The sequence below is a fragment of the Chelmon rostratus genome, chromosome 5 (genome assembly GCF_017976325.1).
Source record: "Chelmon rostratus isolate fCheRos1 chromosome 5, fCheRos1.pri, whole genome shotgun sequence".
NCBI classification, from domain to species: Eukaryota; Metazoa; Chordata; class Actinopteri; order Chaetodontiformes; family Chaetodontidae; genus Chelmon; species Chelmon rostratus.
Window position 1 is genome coordinate 2062432 of NC_055662.1, and position 21059 is coordinate 2083490.

General features: G+C 40.9%; 1 protein-coding gene across 1 annotated transcript; it reads left to right on the forward strand.

Annotated features, from left to right (window-relative positions):
- The first annotated feature begins 15381 nt into the window (after positions 1-15381).
- LOC121607069 (Golgi-associated plant pathogenesis-related protein 1-like) lies at positions 15382-17788 on the forward strand. The gene is made up of 6 exons (XM_041937739.1): positions 15382-15433; positions 15599-15625; positions 15820-16029; positions 16198-16275; positions 16543-16692; positions 17677-17788. The coding sequence occupies exons 2-6, from the start codon at positions 15619-15621 to the stop codon at positions 17757-17759; spliced, it is 528 nt and encodes a 175-aa protein (XP_041793673.1). The 5' UTR covers positions 15382-15433; positions 15599-15618; the 3' UTR covers positions 17760-17788.
- The last annotated feature ends 3271 nt before the right edge of the window (positions 17789-21059 follow it).

The window sequence follows — 21059 nt, forward strand, 5'->3', positions numbered from 1 at the left end:
TGATTTTAAGGAAGTACCTGCTAAAGACTTCTTCAAAAGGGATGAGAAGCTTGCCCTTACAGTTTTTTCTTTAAACAAAGTCCAACGGCATACTTCCTACCTCATAATCCATCAGAATTGAGCCTCTGCTGGTCTTGGATCAGCTTGGTTGTCAGTAAATGAGGATAACCTTCCGGGATACGGTGATTTTCAAGTCCCTCTGTCTGTTTACTTTAGCGGACTCAGAGAACATGTATAGATTTTTGAAAAAGCTGGCCACCCCCCTGAACTGAGCTGCATGTCATACAGACAGAGCAGTTTGATTTTAATTTAAGCATAATTAATCATAAAATACGGCAATATTTGTTTTTATAATAATGTCGCACAATTAAAACAACTAAAATGTATCAGTATTTCAGGTTTCAAAGGCCTGAAGGACTGTAAAATGAGTAAAATCTGGACAAAGAAGTTGATATTTAACTTTTTTTGAAGACCCAAAGTTTCAATAAGGTAGTAGTGCAGTATGGCTGTGTATAAATGGACTCCATCTTAAGTCAGCTTCAGTCTAAGGTGGAGCAGCATTTCTGCAGACCTGTTTGGTGGCCTGGCTTTAATCATTTAAATAAATAATATCCAGTCAGTTGCCACTGATAAATGTCTATGTGCACTCCCCAATGCATTGGCACACTAGCTCTTCCACATAGTGGACACTAGTGGACAGCTATTCAAAAGCTGTTTTCTTGTATATGCATGGTTTTAATGGTATAGTTGCACATCAAGCACCACAATGGATGCAAGTGTGTCATCTCTTACACTGCCACCCACTGGCCAATACAAATGTCTCAAAACCAAGGTGGTTGATGGTAGGCCAGAAATGCTCGGGAATACCTTGCCAGTCCCTCTATAATAGGAGACCCTTGCAAAAAAAATAAAAATAAAATTTGGAAACATCAAGTAACACCTAAGGAGTAATACAACTGTTAAAGTTTCCACTGGTATGTTAAACATATTTCTATTTCTATTTCTATACATATTTCTTCAGCTTAAAACTTTGTAAGAAAATTTGTTTGAAAAAAAGTTCAACTTTTTTTTCATGCCTGAGACTAATAACACTTAGGAAAAAAATCATTTTGGCATTTTGTCGTGAAATGTGTTGTCTGCAGAGGGTGATTTCTCATAAGTAGTGGACGTTCCAACAGGAAGACTATGCTCATGCCTACTGTTTATTTAGAAATGTCCTCCTTTTCCCTGTGTTAACACTTTTCAGTGCATCTAATAACCTTAGAATGTGTCCTTTTATCTACCTCTTCCATGTTTCCACGGCAGAGAATGGACACACCAAACACTGGCTCAAGAGAGGACCTTTCACATTCATAGCAGCCACTGTAGATTCTCCTCCATGCTGGGTAAGGCATCTTCTGTTGGGAATGAGTTTGTTTTCTGGACCCACTGAGGCAGAGGCAAACACAGGTACAGAGTTTGAGAGTTTTTAAATGAAAAAAGGCAGGCAAAAGGCACAGGTGGCAGCAGCAGGAGACTGGCTGGCTTGGGAGCTGGGAACGACATCTGATCTGGCAGCTTATTCAGCTGAATGCAGGAAAAAAAACACTGGAGCACGGGTAATATTTCAGAAGAAAACACGCAGCAAAAAACTTATCAGGTGACACATGAGATAACACTAGAAGATATGACATGGGGAATGGTTGACTCTACTGTGGGACAAAATTATCTGGCACAGGAGCGGAGTCATTGCTGGGCTTATGTTGAGTGTTGATTACTGGGAACTGCGGCCAGGTGTGCCAGACCAGCCATGCCTCCTGCCACACACACACCCTGCATGGAGAGAGAAAAACAGAACAGGGAGGGGAAGAAACAGAAAAAACAAAACCAAACTAACACAAAACCCAGACCACAACAGCTTTAATGGCCGCCTCCTGGTGGCCGACCCGGCTTATCAGGGAGCCTGTGGTAAAAGTCCCGAAGGAGACCAGGGTCCAGAATAAGGGCTCTACAAATCCAGGACCTCTCCTCTGGCGCTAACGCCTCCAAGTTGAACAAAAACTGGAATATAGCCAGACCTTGTGGCCAACCTGTTAGTCGGGTGCAGGGGTCCAGTGAGGGTCCGCTATCCTGGTTGCAAGCAGTTGTCCTAGTGAGGGCAGCCCGGGCTTCCCACCAACACTTGACAGGCACTGATGGACTGGACTGATGAAACCGCCACCTCAATCTCCTGACTGGAGAACAGCAGTGGCTGGAAACCTAGGTTGTTCTCCAGTTTCCAGGCTTAACAAACTCTGGCTTTAAACCTGAACTGAAGTTAACTCACCCTGACATGGGAAACTCAGAGTTTTCACTTCCAGAACAGCTGATCCGAATTAATTCAGTCAGCTCTGAGTATATACCCATTCAGCTGAACTGAACCACTGAATTGAATTGAATTGCTTTACTGGACAAAACAGTGCTGGAATCCTATGTTACATCTGATTTTTAAATAGACAAATATATTTATTCAGCTGTAACCTGATGCCAACAAAATGCAGGTTGCAGCAAGGAGGGGACCAAAAGAGAGAAAGTCAGTTTGTTTCATAAAACCTCAGCAGGGGGTTAGATTCACAGAGTATGTTACCATAGTAACCATCGTGACCCAGAGCTGAAGTTAGCCCTCTTTCTGAATGGAAAAGCCAGAGTTTCTCCCATCTCATGGTTAACAACCTCAGCCCCCCACAGCCTATGAACAGACTAATAGTCCAAGTGAGCGCCTCCTCCTGACACACTACAGAGACCTGTAAGATCGGTTCCTCACTTCATGTACAGTAAATATCAGCTGTACCATATGTGTCTGTTGATGCCGAAGAAAATCTTGAGCAACACCTAAAGATGACAAACAACAGCTAAATTATACAGTATATGTGAGAAATGACAGGGTGTTTTTACTGGGGTCTGAGAATGTTCATCTGAGAGATGAGGCGCTTTGCTGCCAAAAGCTGCACAATGGTAGTTTGGCCTGAAAGCATTTTCCTCACATGTAGAGTCGGTGTCGCGCAACAAGTCCAGCCAGGATTCACCTCATCTTTACAACCCTTACTTGTATGCAAATCAGAATTATAGCTGTACTTGATAGATGATCAACAAGTAAGTTGTATTCTTTTCATGACAGAAGAAAAAATGTATCCTCTGCCTTTGATTCATGTTGAGATACACCCAGTACTCATGATGCCTAATTTGCATGTCTTGAGAGTGTGGGAGGAATGCAGAGCATTAAAAACAAAGCCACAAAGTCAAACCCAGGACGCAGGTGATACTGATTTCACTATCAACAACTGCAACCAAACTGTTTCTGCAAACAGTTTGCAACCCTTCATTGTACCTGCCTCCAATTTGAATTGCTCTGAAAAAGTAAATTATTTGTATAAATTTGAGGTGAAGTGTGTATAGTAAGCTGACACAATAATCTCAAGTGGACAATTGAAGTTTTATAACATTTTAACAAATGAGGCCATTGAACATGAATATACCTTCTTCAGCATCCATAGCCTGAGTGTGAAAACTATATTCTACTTTTGTACAGCCTGTCCTGAACCCTGCTTTAACATTATTACAAAGATATCATTTATCCAGTATGGAGAGTATGTGACAGCAACAGTACAAAGACTTCTGTCTCGTATGTAAGTTGTGCATGGAATGACACCCCCTCCTCCGCCCTGAGACACTTTATCAAACTCACCAACAGTGCTGTCACAAAAACGAATGTTCACCAAAGACGACTTTATAGTCCCATTCTGATCATTCAGACAATTCAAATATCTGTGAGAGCATCTGCAATGTTCTACCTATGGAAATAAGCAACTGCACCACATACAACATTTTTAAAATTAAACTTAAAATATGGGTCAAATCTATTCAGATGTGTTCTCAAGAATATTCCAATATCTTGTTGGCTCTTGTTGTGAATGGCTGTTGAGCTGCCTGGGGAGGGGTCTGAGTATAGCATTGTAAGTGGCTAAAGAGTGGTGTCTTAGGCCACCCCCTCAGTTCAGTGATGGTTTTTCCAGTTTGACATGGCAAACAATAATATAAGATAAGATAAGATTAGATAAGATAAGATAAGATAAGATATACTTTTATTATAAACTAGAAAGCTAGATGATAATGCTGGTTTATAATGCTATTTTATTATTATGTATATAATCTTTTTACTGCTCGCTATTTTGATATTTTATTATGTATAGTTTGCTCTTTATAGTCTTATTTCACAATTTTTCACTTATTTCACTGTATGTAATGCTGCTGCTGCACTGCAATTTCCCAGCTTGGGATGAATAAGTATATCTTTCTATCTATCTATCTATCTATCTATCTATCTATCTATCTGGTTTCGGATGCGAGATAGGGATCACAAGAAGCACAAAATGTACAAGACAATCTGGCACAGGACAAAGGGAGACACGGACTATATATACACAAGGTGCACCCTGTAGAATTGATTATCTGTAGACCACCGGGACATGACAGCCTGGGACACACAGTTTGCAACCCTTCATTGTACCTGCCTCCAATTTGAATTGCTCTGAAAAAGTAAATTATTTGTATAAATTTGAGGTGAAGTGTGTATAGTAAGCTGACACAATAATCTCAAGTGGACAATTGAAGTTTTATAACATTTTAACAAATGAGGCCATTGAACATGAATATACCTTCTTCAGCATCCATAGCCTGAGTGTGAAAACTATATTCTACTTTTGTACAGCCTGTCCTGAACCCTGCTTTAACATTATTACAAAGATATCATTTATCCAGTATGGAGAGTATGTGACAGCAACAGTACAAAGACTTCTGTCTCGTATGTAAGTTGTGCATGGAATGACACCCCCTCCTCCGCCCTGAGCCACTTTATCAAACTCACCAACAGTGCTGTGACAAAGGGAGACACGGACTATATATACACAAGGTGCACCCTGTAGAATTGATTATCTGTAGACCACCGGGACATGACAGCCTGGGACACACACTGTATGAAATGCCATGTGTCACCATGTAGATGGTTAGCAATGTGTCTACCTCATGTGACCAGCCTTGTGTGCATGCTGTGTGTCTTGAAGCCCTTGTTTAGTTTTGGTTATGGGAATTCCTGAGTTGTCTTTCAGTTCAAGTTGTGCCACTCCTGTCTATTGAACATTACCTTGTAAAGGGAGGGGTTTGTCTGGTACGTATGCGGCTGCAATCAGTAGTCTAAATAAATATATTTTCACAGCTCGACTGCCTGTAAATGTCCTGTACACCAGTGGTCCCCAACCTTTTTATCACCGCGGACCAGTCAACGCCTGACAATTTTACCGCTGCCCAGGGGCGGGGGCGTGTACGTAGATTGTTTACATTGTAAATATAATAATAAACCTAAATCCACTGTGTACTCGTATGCAACAGACTTGTTTTCCCCAACAGTGCTACCTGCAAAGTCATGTATGAGGCACCATTCAGCCATAATCACAACACAGGAGTTCAGTCCATAATTGTTTAGAAGCCAGTACAACAAGCAGTATGTCTTGTGCACAGCTGTCTAGGCTTCACACACTCCAGTCTCAGAACAACAGTGAGACTTAGTGCACCCTGCTGTCATATTCCTAGCACATGTTGCATACAAACAATTCCAGGTAATTTCTACAGTTTGAGACACAGATTTTCAATATGACAGATTTAGGACTTTGATGCATCAACTTAAAAAATATATTCTTGGAAACCATAAATAATATAGCAATACAATACTGAACGTATGAGAGTCTTAATTTCTGACTATTTCCTCAAATAAATCAAGGAAACAGTCAGCATCTGCCCGACCTGCCTGGAATCTCTGCCTCAACCGTGAGGTAAGCCATCACAGCCCCCCGCGATGTGCAAGCCCTTTTTGATGGGGGCCAGCCAGAGGTGAATGGCTCATCATCCGCCTGTGTGGCGGGGCCGCTACTTGTACTAGGCGATCCAGAGTCAGACGCCCCTTCTTCTACACATGCCTGGCTACGAGTGCCAGCTCCAGCTCCAGCTCCAGGAGATGGTGAGCCACTACCCCTGGGGGTTAGTCAGGCACAGGCTTGTGGCTTCCCCCATCACATGAGTCCATTAGGACTAGGGGCTCAATGCCCATCTTCCTTATGACTTGGCTGTGGAGCACATCAAAAGTTATTGCATCCCTGTTATGACCCCAGCCACAGTTTGTTTATGTTCAATAATGGTAAAGGGGGGTTCCCTAAGTACACTAACATAATTCTGCCGCAACATATTCCACTGTGAGACTGTATTATTTCACGTCAGTCTGTGTTACTAGCAAGATTTATTCACACCATTGGCATTTGACTCATTGGAATTTCACAAAGCAGACTCAGTAGATGTGTGTTCAGGTAATAATTACAGCACACCCTATATGTTGTTGGTACGTGTACAATGGTGATAGTGTGATGCTCCATTGCTCCAACAGTGCAAGTGCATGTGCTGGTGAGCTACATAGCATTGTGGAAACAGCCATCTAAAAATAAACCCACCCCCAGGCCTTCTTGGCTGGATGCTTCCTCCAGGTGAAGAGGAGGTCATTTTCTGAACTGAACTTGATCAGCCTTGCTGTGTCTGCATCTGTCTCTGTTAAATGAGACATATTTCAGAGCTGTCAGGAAAGGGAAACCAACAAGCCATGAAACACATTATTTCACTCAGACAGCATCCAGAACAATTGACGAGAGGCCGATGTGTTTGGTTTATATATCAATGACAGTTCTGGAAACATAAGATTCAAGATGCAAGAGTCTTTATTGTCATTGAGCATGACATGTCAATGAAATTTGCATTGCAACCCCCATGTTAGAAACAAGATAATAAGAAAGATAAGAAAGAGTAGAAAAAATAAAATAAATATAACTACAATAAAATAAACCAACATGCAATAAAAAATATTTGTAAATTAAAAATATACCAGAATGAAAATATACTAAGGCAATAAAAATATACTAAACAATAAACAATAAAATTTACCAATGCCAACAGAATAAAATATACAAACAGAATAAAATATACACAGTGAAATGTACCGACAGAATAAACGTGGCCACGTGAAGGCTTGTAATTATAACATCCAAGTTTCCGACACATGAAGTGTGATGAATAACAGAATGCTGTAGATATGTTACGCACATGTTCACAGGCTGCTGTTAGTGACATTAATAACATAACTACGTAGGTTGCGGATGACAAATCATTAATTGTTACATGACGGAACCCCATATTGATGTATTTTTGCTCTTTAGAGAACGTAACGTTAAGTTGGTCATGTCCGAATTACAGCCATTCATTGCAGGATAATTACACTTAAACAGTATTCATGAAAAACAAATGGCATGCATTTTACCCAGAGGTCCTCCAGAAGTATTTTCATGATGCAAGTGGCCCCACACAACATGTTGTACACTCCACAGTGTTTAATGTGGCTGCAGAGTTCTGCTCAGGTTTATACACCTCTGTGATCTCAACAGTAACAGTTACATTTGAGACCAAAAGGAGGTTAACTTCGATGTTTAAGAGGTTACAAGGAGCCATCATCCTGTAATTAAACCTGCATATTACACTTCTCAATGATTGTGAGAGTGAGAGTTTCAAGTCAAAGGGTGGGACGCAAATACAGGACACCAAGCACACAAGTACAAAAAACAAAAGCAAGCCTCAGTAAAATCAAGACGATTCCAGTCCACAAAAACAGACAGGCAACCAAAACTGAGGGGGGGCGGCTGAGGAGCATCCAAGGACTCAAAAGAAATACAACAACTAAACTCAGAACACACGAAACACAACAACCAAATGCAGATGACCCGATTACTGGAGGAGGGGAAACACATGGACTGAATACATGAGAGGCTAGTTAACCAATGAAACACAGGTGACACAGAAAACAGGCGGGAAGACACAGAAGGGCAGGAAGTCAAAGAAAACATGGCACATGAGGAGAGTGAACTTACAACAGATAACAAGAAACAGGCAAAGCAAACCCCAAAACCATAACACTATCACTACACAGCCTCTTCTCTGATCACAAGGACCCAACAGCTACTTCAGATGAAACCCAAGCTTCCCTTCTCACATTTCTTTCCTCGTGTCCTCTCATGCTGATCACTGGTCAGCTGTTTGCATGTGCGTCTCCTCTGTCTGTCTGTTGCAGCTGCATGTTGTGCGTAGGTCTGTAAATGCACACAGAGCACAGGATCTGACCGCTCTGTGTTTGACAGTGGACAGTGTGTCAGACCGCTCCTTCAGGCTCAGCAGGAGGGGAGGAGGAGAGAGAAAGTCAGAGTTTGTTGAAGAAAACCTCAGCGGGCAGGTTAGATTCACAGAGTATGTTTCCATAGTAATCATCGTGACCCAGAGCACAGCCTATGAACAAACTAATAGTCCAAGTGAGCGCCTCCTCCTGACACACTAGTCTTGAGACTTGTAAGATCGGTTCCTCACTTCATGTACAGTAAATATCAGTTGTAACATATGTGTCTGTTGATGCCGAAAATCTTGAGCAACACCTAAAGATGACAAACAACAGCTAAATTATACAGTATATGTGAGAAATGACAGGGTGTTTTTACTGGGGTCTGAGAATGTTCATCTGAGAGATGAGGCGCTTTGCTGCCAAAAGCTGCACAATGGTAGTTTGGCCTGAAAGCATTTTCCTCACATGTAGAGTCGGTGTCGCGCAACAAGTCCAGCCAGGATTCACCTCATCTTTACAACCCTTACTTGTATGCAAATCAGAATTATAGCTGTACTTGATAGATGATCAACAAGTAAGTTGTATTCTTTTCATGTCAGAAGGAAAATTTATCCTCTGCCTTTGATTCATGTTCAGATACACCCAGTACTCATGATGCCTAATTTGCATGTCTTGAGAGTGTGGGAGGAATGCAGAGCATTAAAAACAAAGCCACAAAGTCAAACCCAGGACGCAGGTGATACTGATTTCACTATCAACAACTGCAACCAAACTGTTTCTGCAAACAGTTTGCAACCCTTCATTGTACCTGCCTCCAATTTGAATTGCTCTGAAAAAGTAAATTATTTGTATAAATTTGAGGTGAAGTGTGTATAGTAAGCTGACACAATAATCTCAAGTGGAAAATTGAAGTTTTATAACATTTTAACAAATGAGGCCATTGAACATGAATATACCTTCTTCAGCATCCATAGCCTGAGTGTGAAATCTATATTCTACTTTTGTACATTTTTCATAATTCTAAAGCTTGTCCTGAAGTAGCTGTGTGCATGCGTGCATGTGTGGACTGGGCGGTTCCTCCTCATGCATGGCTCACCTACACCAGATCCCCAGGCCAATCAGCCACCACAGCTGCAGCCAATCCATAATCACCAGTCACAGGATCAAATCTGCCTTCCTTGTGTTTCACTCAACAAGACAGACAGACTCGACATGTCCGCCCAGTCCACCACCAGAAAACCCGCTGACTCACCTTTCTGGATCTCCACGGAACATCTCCCACTGATCATGATCTTGTTTGTGACAATAAATCCTTTTACTATTCAGTGTCTGTGTTCTGCACTTGAGTTCAGTCACTTCTCAGCCTTTAACAGCTGGAACCTGTTCTGTCGTTGTGGAAAGTGGTCTGGCCATCAAATAGAAAGCTTTATCTGGGCTGTTGTGATAGAGGCAGGTCTCTGTAAGATAGGGGCACAAGAATCTTTGATTTCCTAGGTCTCATTCCAGTCACTACATTTTCTGCAAACAGACATTTGCCAGGAATCATACGTAATACAGTGCATGTAATTAAAGAAAGATAGAATCCATTTTACCCAGAGGTCTTCCATAAGTCTTTTTAAGATGCAAGTGGCTCCAACACTCCACAGTGTTTAATGTGTCTGTCACCTCAGTCATCATTTCAGAGTTCTGCTCAGGTTTATACGCCTCTGTAATCTCTACAGTAACAGTTACATTTGTGACCAAGAGGAGATTAACTCCGATGTTTACAAGGAGCCATCATGCAGGTCATACAGGCCGGATGTTAGGTTCATCTTTGAATGATAATGATATTTCATGAAAGCAAACCCCATTTTTGATGCTATTTATGATCTGCATCTTTTATTCTGTCATTAACTCTCCATATAACACTTCTCAATGATTGTGGCCGAGAGAGTTTCAAGTCAAAGGGTGGGACGCAAATACAGGACACCAAGCACGCAAGTACAAGAAACAAAAGCAAGCTTCAGTAAAATCAAGACGATTCCAGTCCACAAAAACAGACAGGCAACCAAAACTATGGGGGGGGCGGCCGAGGAGCATCCAAGGACTCAAAAGAAATACAACAACTAAACTCAGAACGCACGAAACACAACAACCAAATGCAGATGACCTGATTACTGGAGGAGGGGAAACACATGGACTGAATACATGAGAGGCTAGTTAACCAATGAAACACAGGTGACACAGAAAACAGGCGGGAAGACACACAAGGGCAAGAAGTCAAAGAAAACATGACACATGAGGAGAGTGAACTTACAACAGATGACAAGAAACAGGCAAAGCAAACCCCAAAACCATAACACTATCACTACACAGCCTCTTCTCTGATCACAAGGACCCAACAGCTACTTCAGATGAAACCCAAGCTTCCCTTCTCACATTTCTTTCCTCGTGTCCTCTCATGCTGATCACTGGTCAGCTGTTTGCATGTGCGTCTCCTCTGTCTGTCTGTTGCAGCTGCATGTTGTGCGTAGGTCTGCAAATGCACACAGAGCACAGGATCTGACCGCTCTGTGTTTGACAGGATGGTTTTATGAGGCTGTAATCTGTAAGAAGTCTTTTGCAAACATGTTGTCTGCTGAAACCTGATCAGCCAGTTACAGCTTATTGTGACGGCTTGTGCAAAAATGTACATCCATCTTCTTCAGTAGCAAACTTTAACAGATAGTTGATTGCTAATTTTTTTTTTTTTTTTTTTTGCACAAGTTGTAAATTTGTACATTTTAGCACATAAACATTCACATTTGTGAGTAAGTGTATATGGATGCATATTGTTATAAAACATCAGCCATGATAACTCTAATCGAGTCTGAACTGCAGGCTCTGTATTTGTCCAATTTCACCACATTTTACAATCTGCTGTAGTACAATGGGACCTGTACTTTTTGGTCAAAAGGTTTTGTTTTTTTTTTCCTCAGCCTCTTTAGGAAAAACTACTCATCTGCCACAGTGATTCACAAATAGAAATATTTCTTTGTCTGAGGCCCGTGACAAACAGTTTAAAAATGTGCTGTCTTTGAAATGGGATACATATGGGAGAAGTAATGAGACTGGGTTTTCTGTGACCAAACATTAAAGTTGGGAAACTGAACAAAAGCTGATTGGAGAGGACATTTTCTGCAGAACGAGGGGTAAACGCTTCTTTGACTCTCTGTTGTGGTGGTGATGGTGGTGACACTGTAAATGGAGGCACCGATTACAGCTTTCTGTCAATGTGACTATAGAGTTTGATCATGTGTAAAAGAGTATTGAAACTGTACTGCAACATTTTGAAATATCTGCTAAAAAAATGTATTTGTTTGTACTGTGATTTTCTGATGTCAACAAAAACGCATTCATTGATGTATAACAGACACACTAGAGAGGCTCTGACAGAGAGTCAGCACACACCCCCACACAGCCCGTCAAGAACAGGAATAAGCGTTAAACAGACCTCTTCAATTCGTAACACACGTGATTACTGTCACAACAAGCAAGCATAATATAGACATTCATGGTTCCCAGAGGATGAACCCAAATAACTGGTGATGCCCTGACTTTTCTCATAGCGCCCCCATGAGGCTGACATTTGTGGGTTTGAGTGAAATGTCATAACAACTCTTGGATGGATCGCAATGGAATTTGCCCCCCTCAGGATAAATTGTACACTGTGATTATTGGCGTTTGTCCCTGTGTGTTGTGTGGTGTATGATTGCTGAGTGGAGAGAGGTGTGCTGGAGCCCGAGCAGAGCCTCTGCAGCTGCATCCTGTATCCTGTAATCAAGACCTCTACACAGACACTGGCTGTATTCAGAACCGCCTACTACATACTACCAACTAACAACTTTTTTCATAGTAGCGTGCAGTATGATGTTAAATTGATTTATTTTGCAGAGGCAACAACTAGCAACTGCACATTCTCCAGCTCTTAAACTTCAAAACTGCAGTGTAGACACTACACACTACAGCTCGCACAGAGACTAATGTACTCATGAAACACAGGTGACACCGGAAACAGGTGGGAACACACGCGCAAGGACAGGAAGTCAAACAGTAGATACATGAGGAGAGTGAATTTTCAACATGAAACAAGAAATGACTAAACTAAACCCAAAATCTTTCATCAATGTCATTTCCAGCAGCAGGCAGCCGTTTTCATCTAAAAAACTCCACCATACCCGCACCAAGATGACCAGCTGGTGAATACAGTGGGGCATTTAGGAGCTGAATGGCCAGATATCTTTCTCAGGAGCTGATGTAGCTCAAACCAGAGCTTAAAGGAAAGAGTCTCCCACCATGCCTGTGCATGCTGTGTGAGGCTGTGGTTAGGCATAGCAGTGTTTTTAGCTTATAGCAGGTATAACGTTTGCTATGTTCACCACCTTAGTTTAACAAGTTAGCATGCTAACATTAGCTAATTAGAACTAAACATAAAGTGCAGTTCAGGCAGATGGGAATGTTTTGCAGGTATGTGATCATAAACCAGAGTAATGGACATTTTTGAATCTTGACTTGAAGAGAAGAAATGAAAGGATAGGAGACCAACATGGTTGTGATCCATCCTGAGGGGAACATTAATGTCTAAAATGTGTTGTCGAGACATTTCACTCAAAATGACAAAAAAAAAAAAGACCTCATTGTGACACTAGACGAACAGGGGATCACTAAAGTCTGAAAGATTCATCCTCCTGGGACCCTGAATGTCTGTATGATATATCATTGCAATCTATCTTAAAAACTTTGGGATGGATTTGGGATGTGTTGGAACTTTGGGATAGTTAGTTTGTTTGTTTTGGGGTGAACTAGCTCTTTAACTCAACTTTTCTCTGGCTGCTTGTTAATTCCAGTACTGTTTGGGCTTTGCTGCATCTGTCTCCTGGATTAGATACTCGAAGACTGCTTAACTTTAAAATGGTTCAATGATTTACTATTAGTGGGCTACTGAGATGAGTCAGAGCCATAAAGCTCTTTACCAGGCATTTGGCAATGAAGTGGTCACAAATTTGTGAAAATTGTGGGTTAACGTGCCATTAAATATCCATCAATCCACAGACTTTGACCTGCCCACAGACATGCAAACAACAACAATGAGAATTCTGTTTGGTCAATTAACAGAACATGCACTGTAATGTGCGTGACATTCTCAAATTTGAGTTTTAGACCTTTACAATGAGGAGCACAGCGAGGACTGAGTTATGTGGCAGTGCAGGTCTAAAGTTAGGGTTAGATGACAGGCACAAAGATTGTGTTCTGTCAAACTGATGACAGTGACAGTAGTATTTTGCAATTGCACTCATGGAGTAATCATCTCGTCAGACATAAGTGACAGCTCACAGCTCCCTCGAGGCCTCTGTCTGAGCTCAGAGCTGCCTTCAAAGTCTTCTGGCAAATCTTTACATCCCATAACAGTCAGTCATAATGAAAGATTCCATCTTTGTTCAAAACAAAGGATTGTATATTTATGTACGACATTTAAAATAATCACTCTGAGACACCTCAGAACAGGTTCCTGACTGTCAGTTATCTACATGCAAATGAGATTTTCTGCACAGCAAATCAAGTGCCAACACAAACAGATTTTTGAGCATATACTGTGGTGAGTCCTTGTTTCGAGTTTGCACATGTAGACATCAGGAACAATGACTTCCAAGACCTCCTTCCAGTTTAAAGTAAAAATGTTACTGCACTTTGAGGATACAGTGACTACAGAAATACTGCGATGAGACAAAAGTACTATGAGTACTCATTGGGCTGCTTGTGCTTCCTCCTACAAGTTTCTGAAGAAAACAATAAGGATGCTTTTCAATAACACACATCAAGCAAAATCATCATCACTGCAAACTGTCCGCTCACAATGATCACCACTCTCAAATGAATGAAGCAGCTGCTATTGAGTGATGAGATAAGCGATACAGATGATATTCCTGCTCTGATGAATGCCTGAATGCCCTCCATGGCAATGTAATCTAAAGCAAGACTGCGTAGTGAGTACTTTTACTTTGGAGACTTAAAGTACATTTGCTCTTAATAATTATGCACTTTTACTTGAATGTGGGACTTTTAATGGCGCTTCCACCACATCAGAATTAGCTCTCAGGTGTCAGAGCTCAGAGATCTTGAGCTCAGAAAGATTTTTTAAATAAATAGTGCATCCATAACAAACTTTTTTTTCTTTTAGGATCCCTCTGCTTCAGGATGACCACTGTGCCAGTCCGGTGGTAATGTGCTAATGTTAGCCGAACCCACATCACAGCTTTACTTCTTGTGAGCTGAGGATGGTTAAGAAACACTGATGTTCTGACATTCAGAGTGAGAATCCACAGTGAAGCCTTGGGGAGAGCAATTCATCATGTCACTATGATTAGGATGACATTTGCTGGATTTGTGGTACACAAAAGCTGCAGTCAGGGCCTAGGAGTGTTTTATGGTGAGCTAATGAGATCAATGTGCTTTTGAAGTCTTCTGTTTGTCTGTGTTTAACTCGGGCCTCAACTTGTTAAAACCTCTGGCAGCTAGATGATTGCTGTCAGATGGCAGGAACTAATTTCTTTTCTGGAGAAGTGTTTACAACAACCTGTTTGACGGCGCCTCGACAGCGCCTTGCCAACTCATCTGCTCTCTGTTTGCATGTTATGTGAAATGTAGGCTTTGTCTGTTATTTAAATGCCTTATTAATGACTTGTTGTTAAAAGACACCAGAATCCAGGGTGGTAACCCAGTCCAAGGTATACACCTGGTTATTATCTGGATTAACTCGGTTGTATGAGCAAACTCTAAACAAATACCAAAAAAAACAGAAAACGCCCACTTATTATCTCATGCTTGATTACCGACCACAAATAATTTTTGAATCTTCCGCCTGATGCGCCTTAATGTAACTGGGGAATCTAGGAAATTAGGGAGACAAAAAATGATAGACACTGCAGAAGAATCAACGCTTTAAGATCGCCATGTGGAGAATGTGGAAGACCCTGCAAACAACAACACCGTGCACTATGAGTCATTTTCCAAAAAGGATGAGTGCCACAGTGAAATAATTACAGGCAAGGGCTGGGTGCCTGTCTCCTCCTACGTAGAGATGCGGAGGGAGAGGTGTGGCTCATGTATATAAATTCCAGCTTCAAGACAGCAAGAGGAACTGTATCTTTACAGGACATCCCTCCAGACCTGAGTGCCAGAGATTACTGCAGTAACTGGAAGGTATTTGTATTTACTGACGCTAGATAAGGCTGCAGCTGTATGAAATGACTCCTTTCATCACAAACATGAATTTATAATCATTCACCGCAATTTTGGGTTATTTTCCAATTTGTTTAGAGTGTGTTTTTGTTTAATATTCTGAATTCTGTTCTCATTTGCTTTCAGCCTTAATAATCACAGGCACGATGACAGGTGAGTGCATTGTTTGCTCAGGAATTATTATCTAAAGCAAGAACACAAAAGGCATCATCACTGTGGATATTTGTGCTATCACAGGAGTCATCCCCTCTACATCCACAATGTTTCAACCTGTCGACCTCAGTAATCGCACAGGTTTTCTTTAAGGACCAAAAGCTCATCGATTGGTGATGTCTTTTTATCTACAGATGCAAGCTTTCAACAGGAGTTCCTGAAAGCTCACAATGATTACAGGGCCAAGCACAACGCACCGCCAATGACCCTCAGCAGCGAGCTGAATGCCACTGCTCAGAGATGGGCCGATCACCTGCTGGCGTCCAACTCCATGGGACACAGCAACACTGATGACGGGGAGAACGTCTACAATATGTTCAGCTCAGCAACCATTAAACTGACAGGTGGATTATAGACCTGATCCATTTCTTTTCCATCCTTTCATCTCGTCATTCAAACTTTCCAAACCATATTTATTCCTTTATTTGAAGCTGACTGATTTATATGTTCACCTGTTAAAATAAATCAACATCATGTTCATTTGAAGCATCTTTGACTCTTCCATGCTCTAGGGAAGGAAGCCGTGGATTCGTGGTACAGTGAGATCAAGGATTACAGCTGGAGCAGACCTGGAAATAGCGACGAAACTGGTAAAACGCAACCCACCTAATGAGAAAGCAGAGATAGATTTAACATGTGTAGATGAGTAGAAACCTGCAACCCTAAAACATGTGTCGCTTGATAACTGTCACACAAGAATAAAAACAAATAAAGGTATTAATTTTTTATGTTGCTCTGTATTAATTAGTTCCGTTAAGTGGGACAGATAAAAATCTGGGTTCACATCAATCTTGTGTTGTTTCTATGAATTCAGTCTGATTTTGTTTGAACACCACACTTGTTGTCTCCTCCTGCAGGTCATTTTACTCAGGTGGTGTGGAAAGAGAGCACTAAACTGGGCGTGGGCATGGCCACTAACGGCAACAAGGCCTTTGTGGTTGGGCAGTACCGGCCAGCTGGCAACATGATTGGCAGGGAATACTTCGAGAAAAATGTCCTCCCACTAGGTAACGAAGAACCACAGTTTTATACAACAGATTAAGCGCATAACCCGATAAGGCTGCAGATTAAAAGTTCGCAGTGAAACTTAAAGTATCTGTTTAAATGTTGAGAATTTCATTGCCCACGCATCTTGTTACACCGTCCAGTCATGTAAAGTTATGGTTTTGTCCAGATTAGGCCTACATCACACTTAAGACCAGTGGTGGAAAGCAGCTAAGTACATTTACACAAGTACTGCACCTAATTTGAGGACATCCACTCTCTGCGGCTTTATACTTTTACTCCATTACATTTCAGACAGCAACACTGTACGTCGCACTTTCGCTACATTTAGGTGACAGCTATTGTAACTGCTTTGAAGATTAAGATTTTCCTAAACATATGATCCACTTGAATTTTATATAGGTGTAAAATATGATAATAAATTTGATAGATTGTAAATGTATTCCTAAACATTGAAATAATATATGAAATTTGTACGGACATTGTAGATCAGTCTTTGGCTGTTTTGGTTTTACATTTCAAACACCAGAGAAAGGAATGCTGCAGCACTGGAGTTTTCAAAGGCAACTTGACAAATGAGTTGTAAAGCTTTTGTTGTTATGCTTCACTTAACTTTTTTTGTACTGTTCACTGTTAGAAGAAACTTAACCATCATAGTCAGCTCTTCTGTACCCCTGACTTTATCCTCTGGGATGCATGCAGTCACTGCTGAGGGGAAACTTGTGCAACCTTTTTAAATAAACCTGATTCCACAAGAAATGTAATATCCTCTGCTCACTGTATGTACCACAGATCATCTCAGTCTTCTGGGACATGTTTCTTCACATGCAGTTGGTTTTTACTCATGCTACTCATTCTTATCTGGTGCAGGTTTTAAGAATATTCCAATTTTCCTGCTGTAACAGCCTCTCATGCTTTAGCTTGATTGGTTGAACCTCACCAGTATTTACTGTCAGATTCCAGTATAAAGGTTTTGCATCTTATAGCTGGCAGAGAGGTGGGTGGAGCAGTCACGACTACCAATGAGCGAGGTAAAGGGAGCCAAAAGAACACCTGCATGCTGCTGTAGATGACCTGGACCCTCCCTGCAAACCCCAGCACACAATTGCTAAATACTCCATGTTGTAAATAAGCAAAACCATCAAATAAAACTTTATCTAAAATTCTTTTGATTCAGACTAGTTTATACAGATTGTGTAAATAATTCTCACCTATGGCATAAATTCAGTAAAGAAGTATGATTTAGTCAGAGTTAAAAGCCTAAGGTCATTTTAGCTGCTGCTAAATTTCTATAAGCAACAACTGAGGGGCCATGGCTTTCAGGAGAAACCGCATATTGAGCCAGGGGGGCAGGTTAGCCTGAACTGATAGGATGCAGATATAAAGTTGGGTCAAGCAGCTCAGCGTTTGCTCTTTGCTTAGGTGAAAGCTGCTTTTACAGGCAGCTAAAGGTACGTTAGATCAGGGTTAGGGACCTGGTGATCATCATTTAACATGAATACTTGGCTTCCATAAATCAGTATCATTTAAATTGGCAACTATAACTGTTTTTTTTTTACTTACTTAAGATTTTTATGAATAATATCTCAATTAGCATGTATGTATATAGTCAATATGACTTTGAATGAAATCTCTTAAGCTTCACTCTTGCATATTTCAAAAATACTGAAGCATATGTCATGTTGGATACAATAAATGATGGGTAGTCTTCATCATGACGAGGTGTGCATTGAGCTGTGATGGCTGATGTGATGCAGCTCTAACATTCACATAATATTTGGAGGATTCAGAGGGACGGCATTGTGGGTATGACCCTAGTCCTTATTTTGCCACACTTAGGGGTCACTGCAGTCAGCACTGAAGAATTAAACTTGCTAAAACTTACTTTGCATTTCTTAATCCAAAAAGCCTCTGTCATACTTCTTACTAGGATTGTTTTGATTTAGAAAGTAAAGTTTATGGCCATTCTTAAGACATTTCTTGGAGGTTTTATATGTACCAGTCAAGAATCTATCATTTTAAAACTGCTGAAAAAAGAAAAGTTAGACTTAAGTGCAATAATAAAGTGAAACCAGACAATTCCCGCCCCGCCAAAATTTTGACAGTGGCACGAGGGGGCTGCTGGTGTTATCTATACCACTGTTTCTCAAGCCTGGTCCCGGAGTACCACTGCCCTGCATGTTTTAGATGTATCCCTGCTCCAGCACACCTGATTCAAATGAATGGCTCGTTATCAGGCCTCAGCAGAGCCCAGTAACGAGCTGAGCATTTGAATCAGGTGTGCTGGAGCAGGGATACATCTAAAACATGCAGGGCAGTGGTACTCCAGGACCAGGATTGAGAAACACTGATCTATACTAAACATTCAGTAGTCACAATTTCAGTTCAAGATATCTCTCCCTTGTTTTAACTAGTTAAAACATAATTGAAGGTCACTTCAAGGGACAATATACATACTTTTAATTAATGGGAGTTAATATGAGAGACTCCCCTGCCGTGTCTCGAGCCACAAATGCATTTTTTTCGACAGGGAAGTGTCTGTAGCCAAGCAGATGTATGCATATTTCAATAAAATTATTGATTATCAAACAGTGGTATATGTATCAATATCTACTAGTATTTCAATACTTTTTGATACTTTTCAAAAAAAAAGAAAAAAAAGTCATTTAATCCTATTAGCTTCAGATACATACTATAGCATCTACGGTCCATGTGAAAATAATCCCAAAAGGTACCACAAGGTGGAAGCATAACACAGCAGAACGTGCTTCCTCCTGTACTGTGTTGCATGTTGAAAAGAGGAACCTGCACAAAACAGGAAATCTAATGCTTTCCAAAAACAAACCAACAACCCTTAACTAGAGCATGTTTTATTAGTATTTATTTACCATTGATCTCTATAGTGCAAAGACATTTGAAACTATTCAGGCCTAGTAAAAATAAAAATCAATAATTGACTTTTATAGTACAGTATGATGGCATCATTTCCCAAGAACACTTTTTTCTCAGAAGGTTAAATGAAGATTATGCTTAGAGGTGCACAACATGGAGGGATTCATTTCATTAGCATTAGTTTAGCATTCAACCCAAGGGAAAGGTAAAACACCACACAATACGTTTTTTCTGGATTATATTTGATGTCACATAAGAGTAGGAATAAATTCAGTGTTTCCTGTTTGCTATTAATCAGGCCTATTATGCTCATATGTGCAGTGTTGTCACAACACTTCATGTTGGAAAGCTTTCTGCATTGTATGCTGGTAACCATACAGGCTGTAGTGAATCTGCAGTAATGCAAAGGAGGACGTCGCAGTGATAAGAATGAATGTGTTCTGTGTCTGCTTGTTTTGCCTAATGTCCACTGTCCACGTATGAGGAGCAGGGTGGCATGCTGGGTAAACATGTCCATCGTGAAAGGGTCACAGGTTTGATCACAGCAACAGACACATGTTTGTGATTGTGATTAAACTCCAGCAATGCATGCATTGAGAGGGACCTGCAACCCTCTCAATGCATGGTCAAATCTGAATGTGATCATCATCTTAATCCTGAATACGTACAGTAAAGGTGATAATGAAGTATTCCTAAGACATTTGGCTGATCCCACATCAGTGATGTGTTTGGCTGATCTAAAGTGCCCCCTTGTGGCTGTTGGATCACAGAAACGTGGCTTTCATTCAGCTCCACCCCACTGACAACACTATTGTGACTACAGACGTGGAGGAAACTCGACTGATTCTTTCTTTGAGGTTCATTCACTCACTCTGCTTTAATTAGCTGAATAGAGGACAAACAGAGAATTAATCCAGCATGCACAATATACTGGCAGCTCCTCTGTGCTGTGGTTTTGACTTTTCTTTCAACACCTCCAGAACACGCCTTAAGATTTTGGATACACACATTCCCTCCTGCCAGGATTAATGTGTTTATTAAACCTTAACAATACAGAGTTCATTTTATATGCACAGAGGGAAGAATTTATTTCAGTGACATGGGTAACAAACATGGCAAACATCTGCTGTTCTGTGTATTACTATTGTTTCTACAGATTAAGACAAGGCAAGGTAAAATTTTTTATATAGCACAAGCCATTATAAGTACACTGAACATACTGTACATTAAAATACATGCAGTAACAAGTTGGCCAAACATACACATAAGCACAAAGCAGCTTCCTGACACTGACTATTGAAGACACGGTGACACAAAGCATGAGTACATTTCCAGTCTGAATTTTCAGTCTCTAATTAAAACCACATTTCCCATAAACCCTGTTGTTTCCTGGTCCCTCCCCTTTGCTGGCATCTTAACACAATGGAAGTGATTTTTCAGCCTCCACTGCCAGGAAGTCTGCAATGCAGTCCCGAGG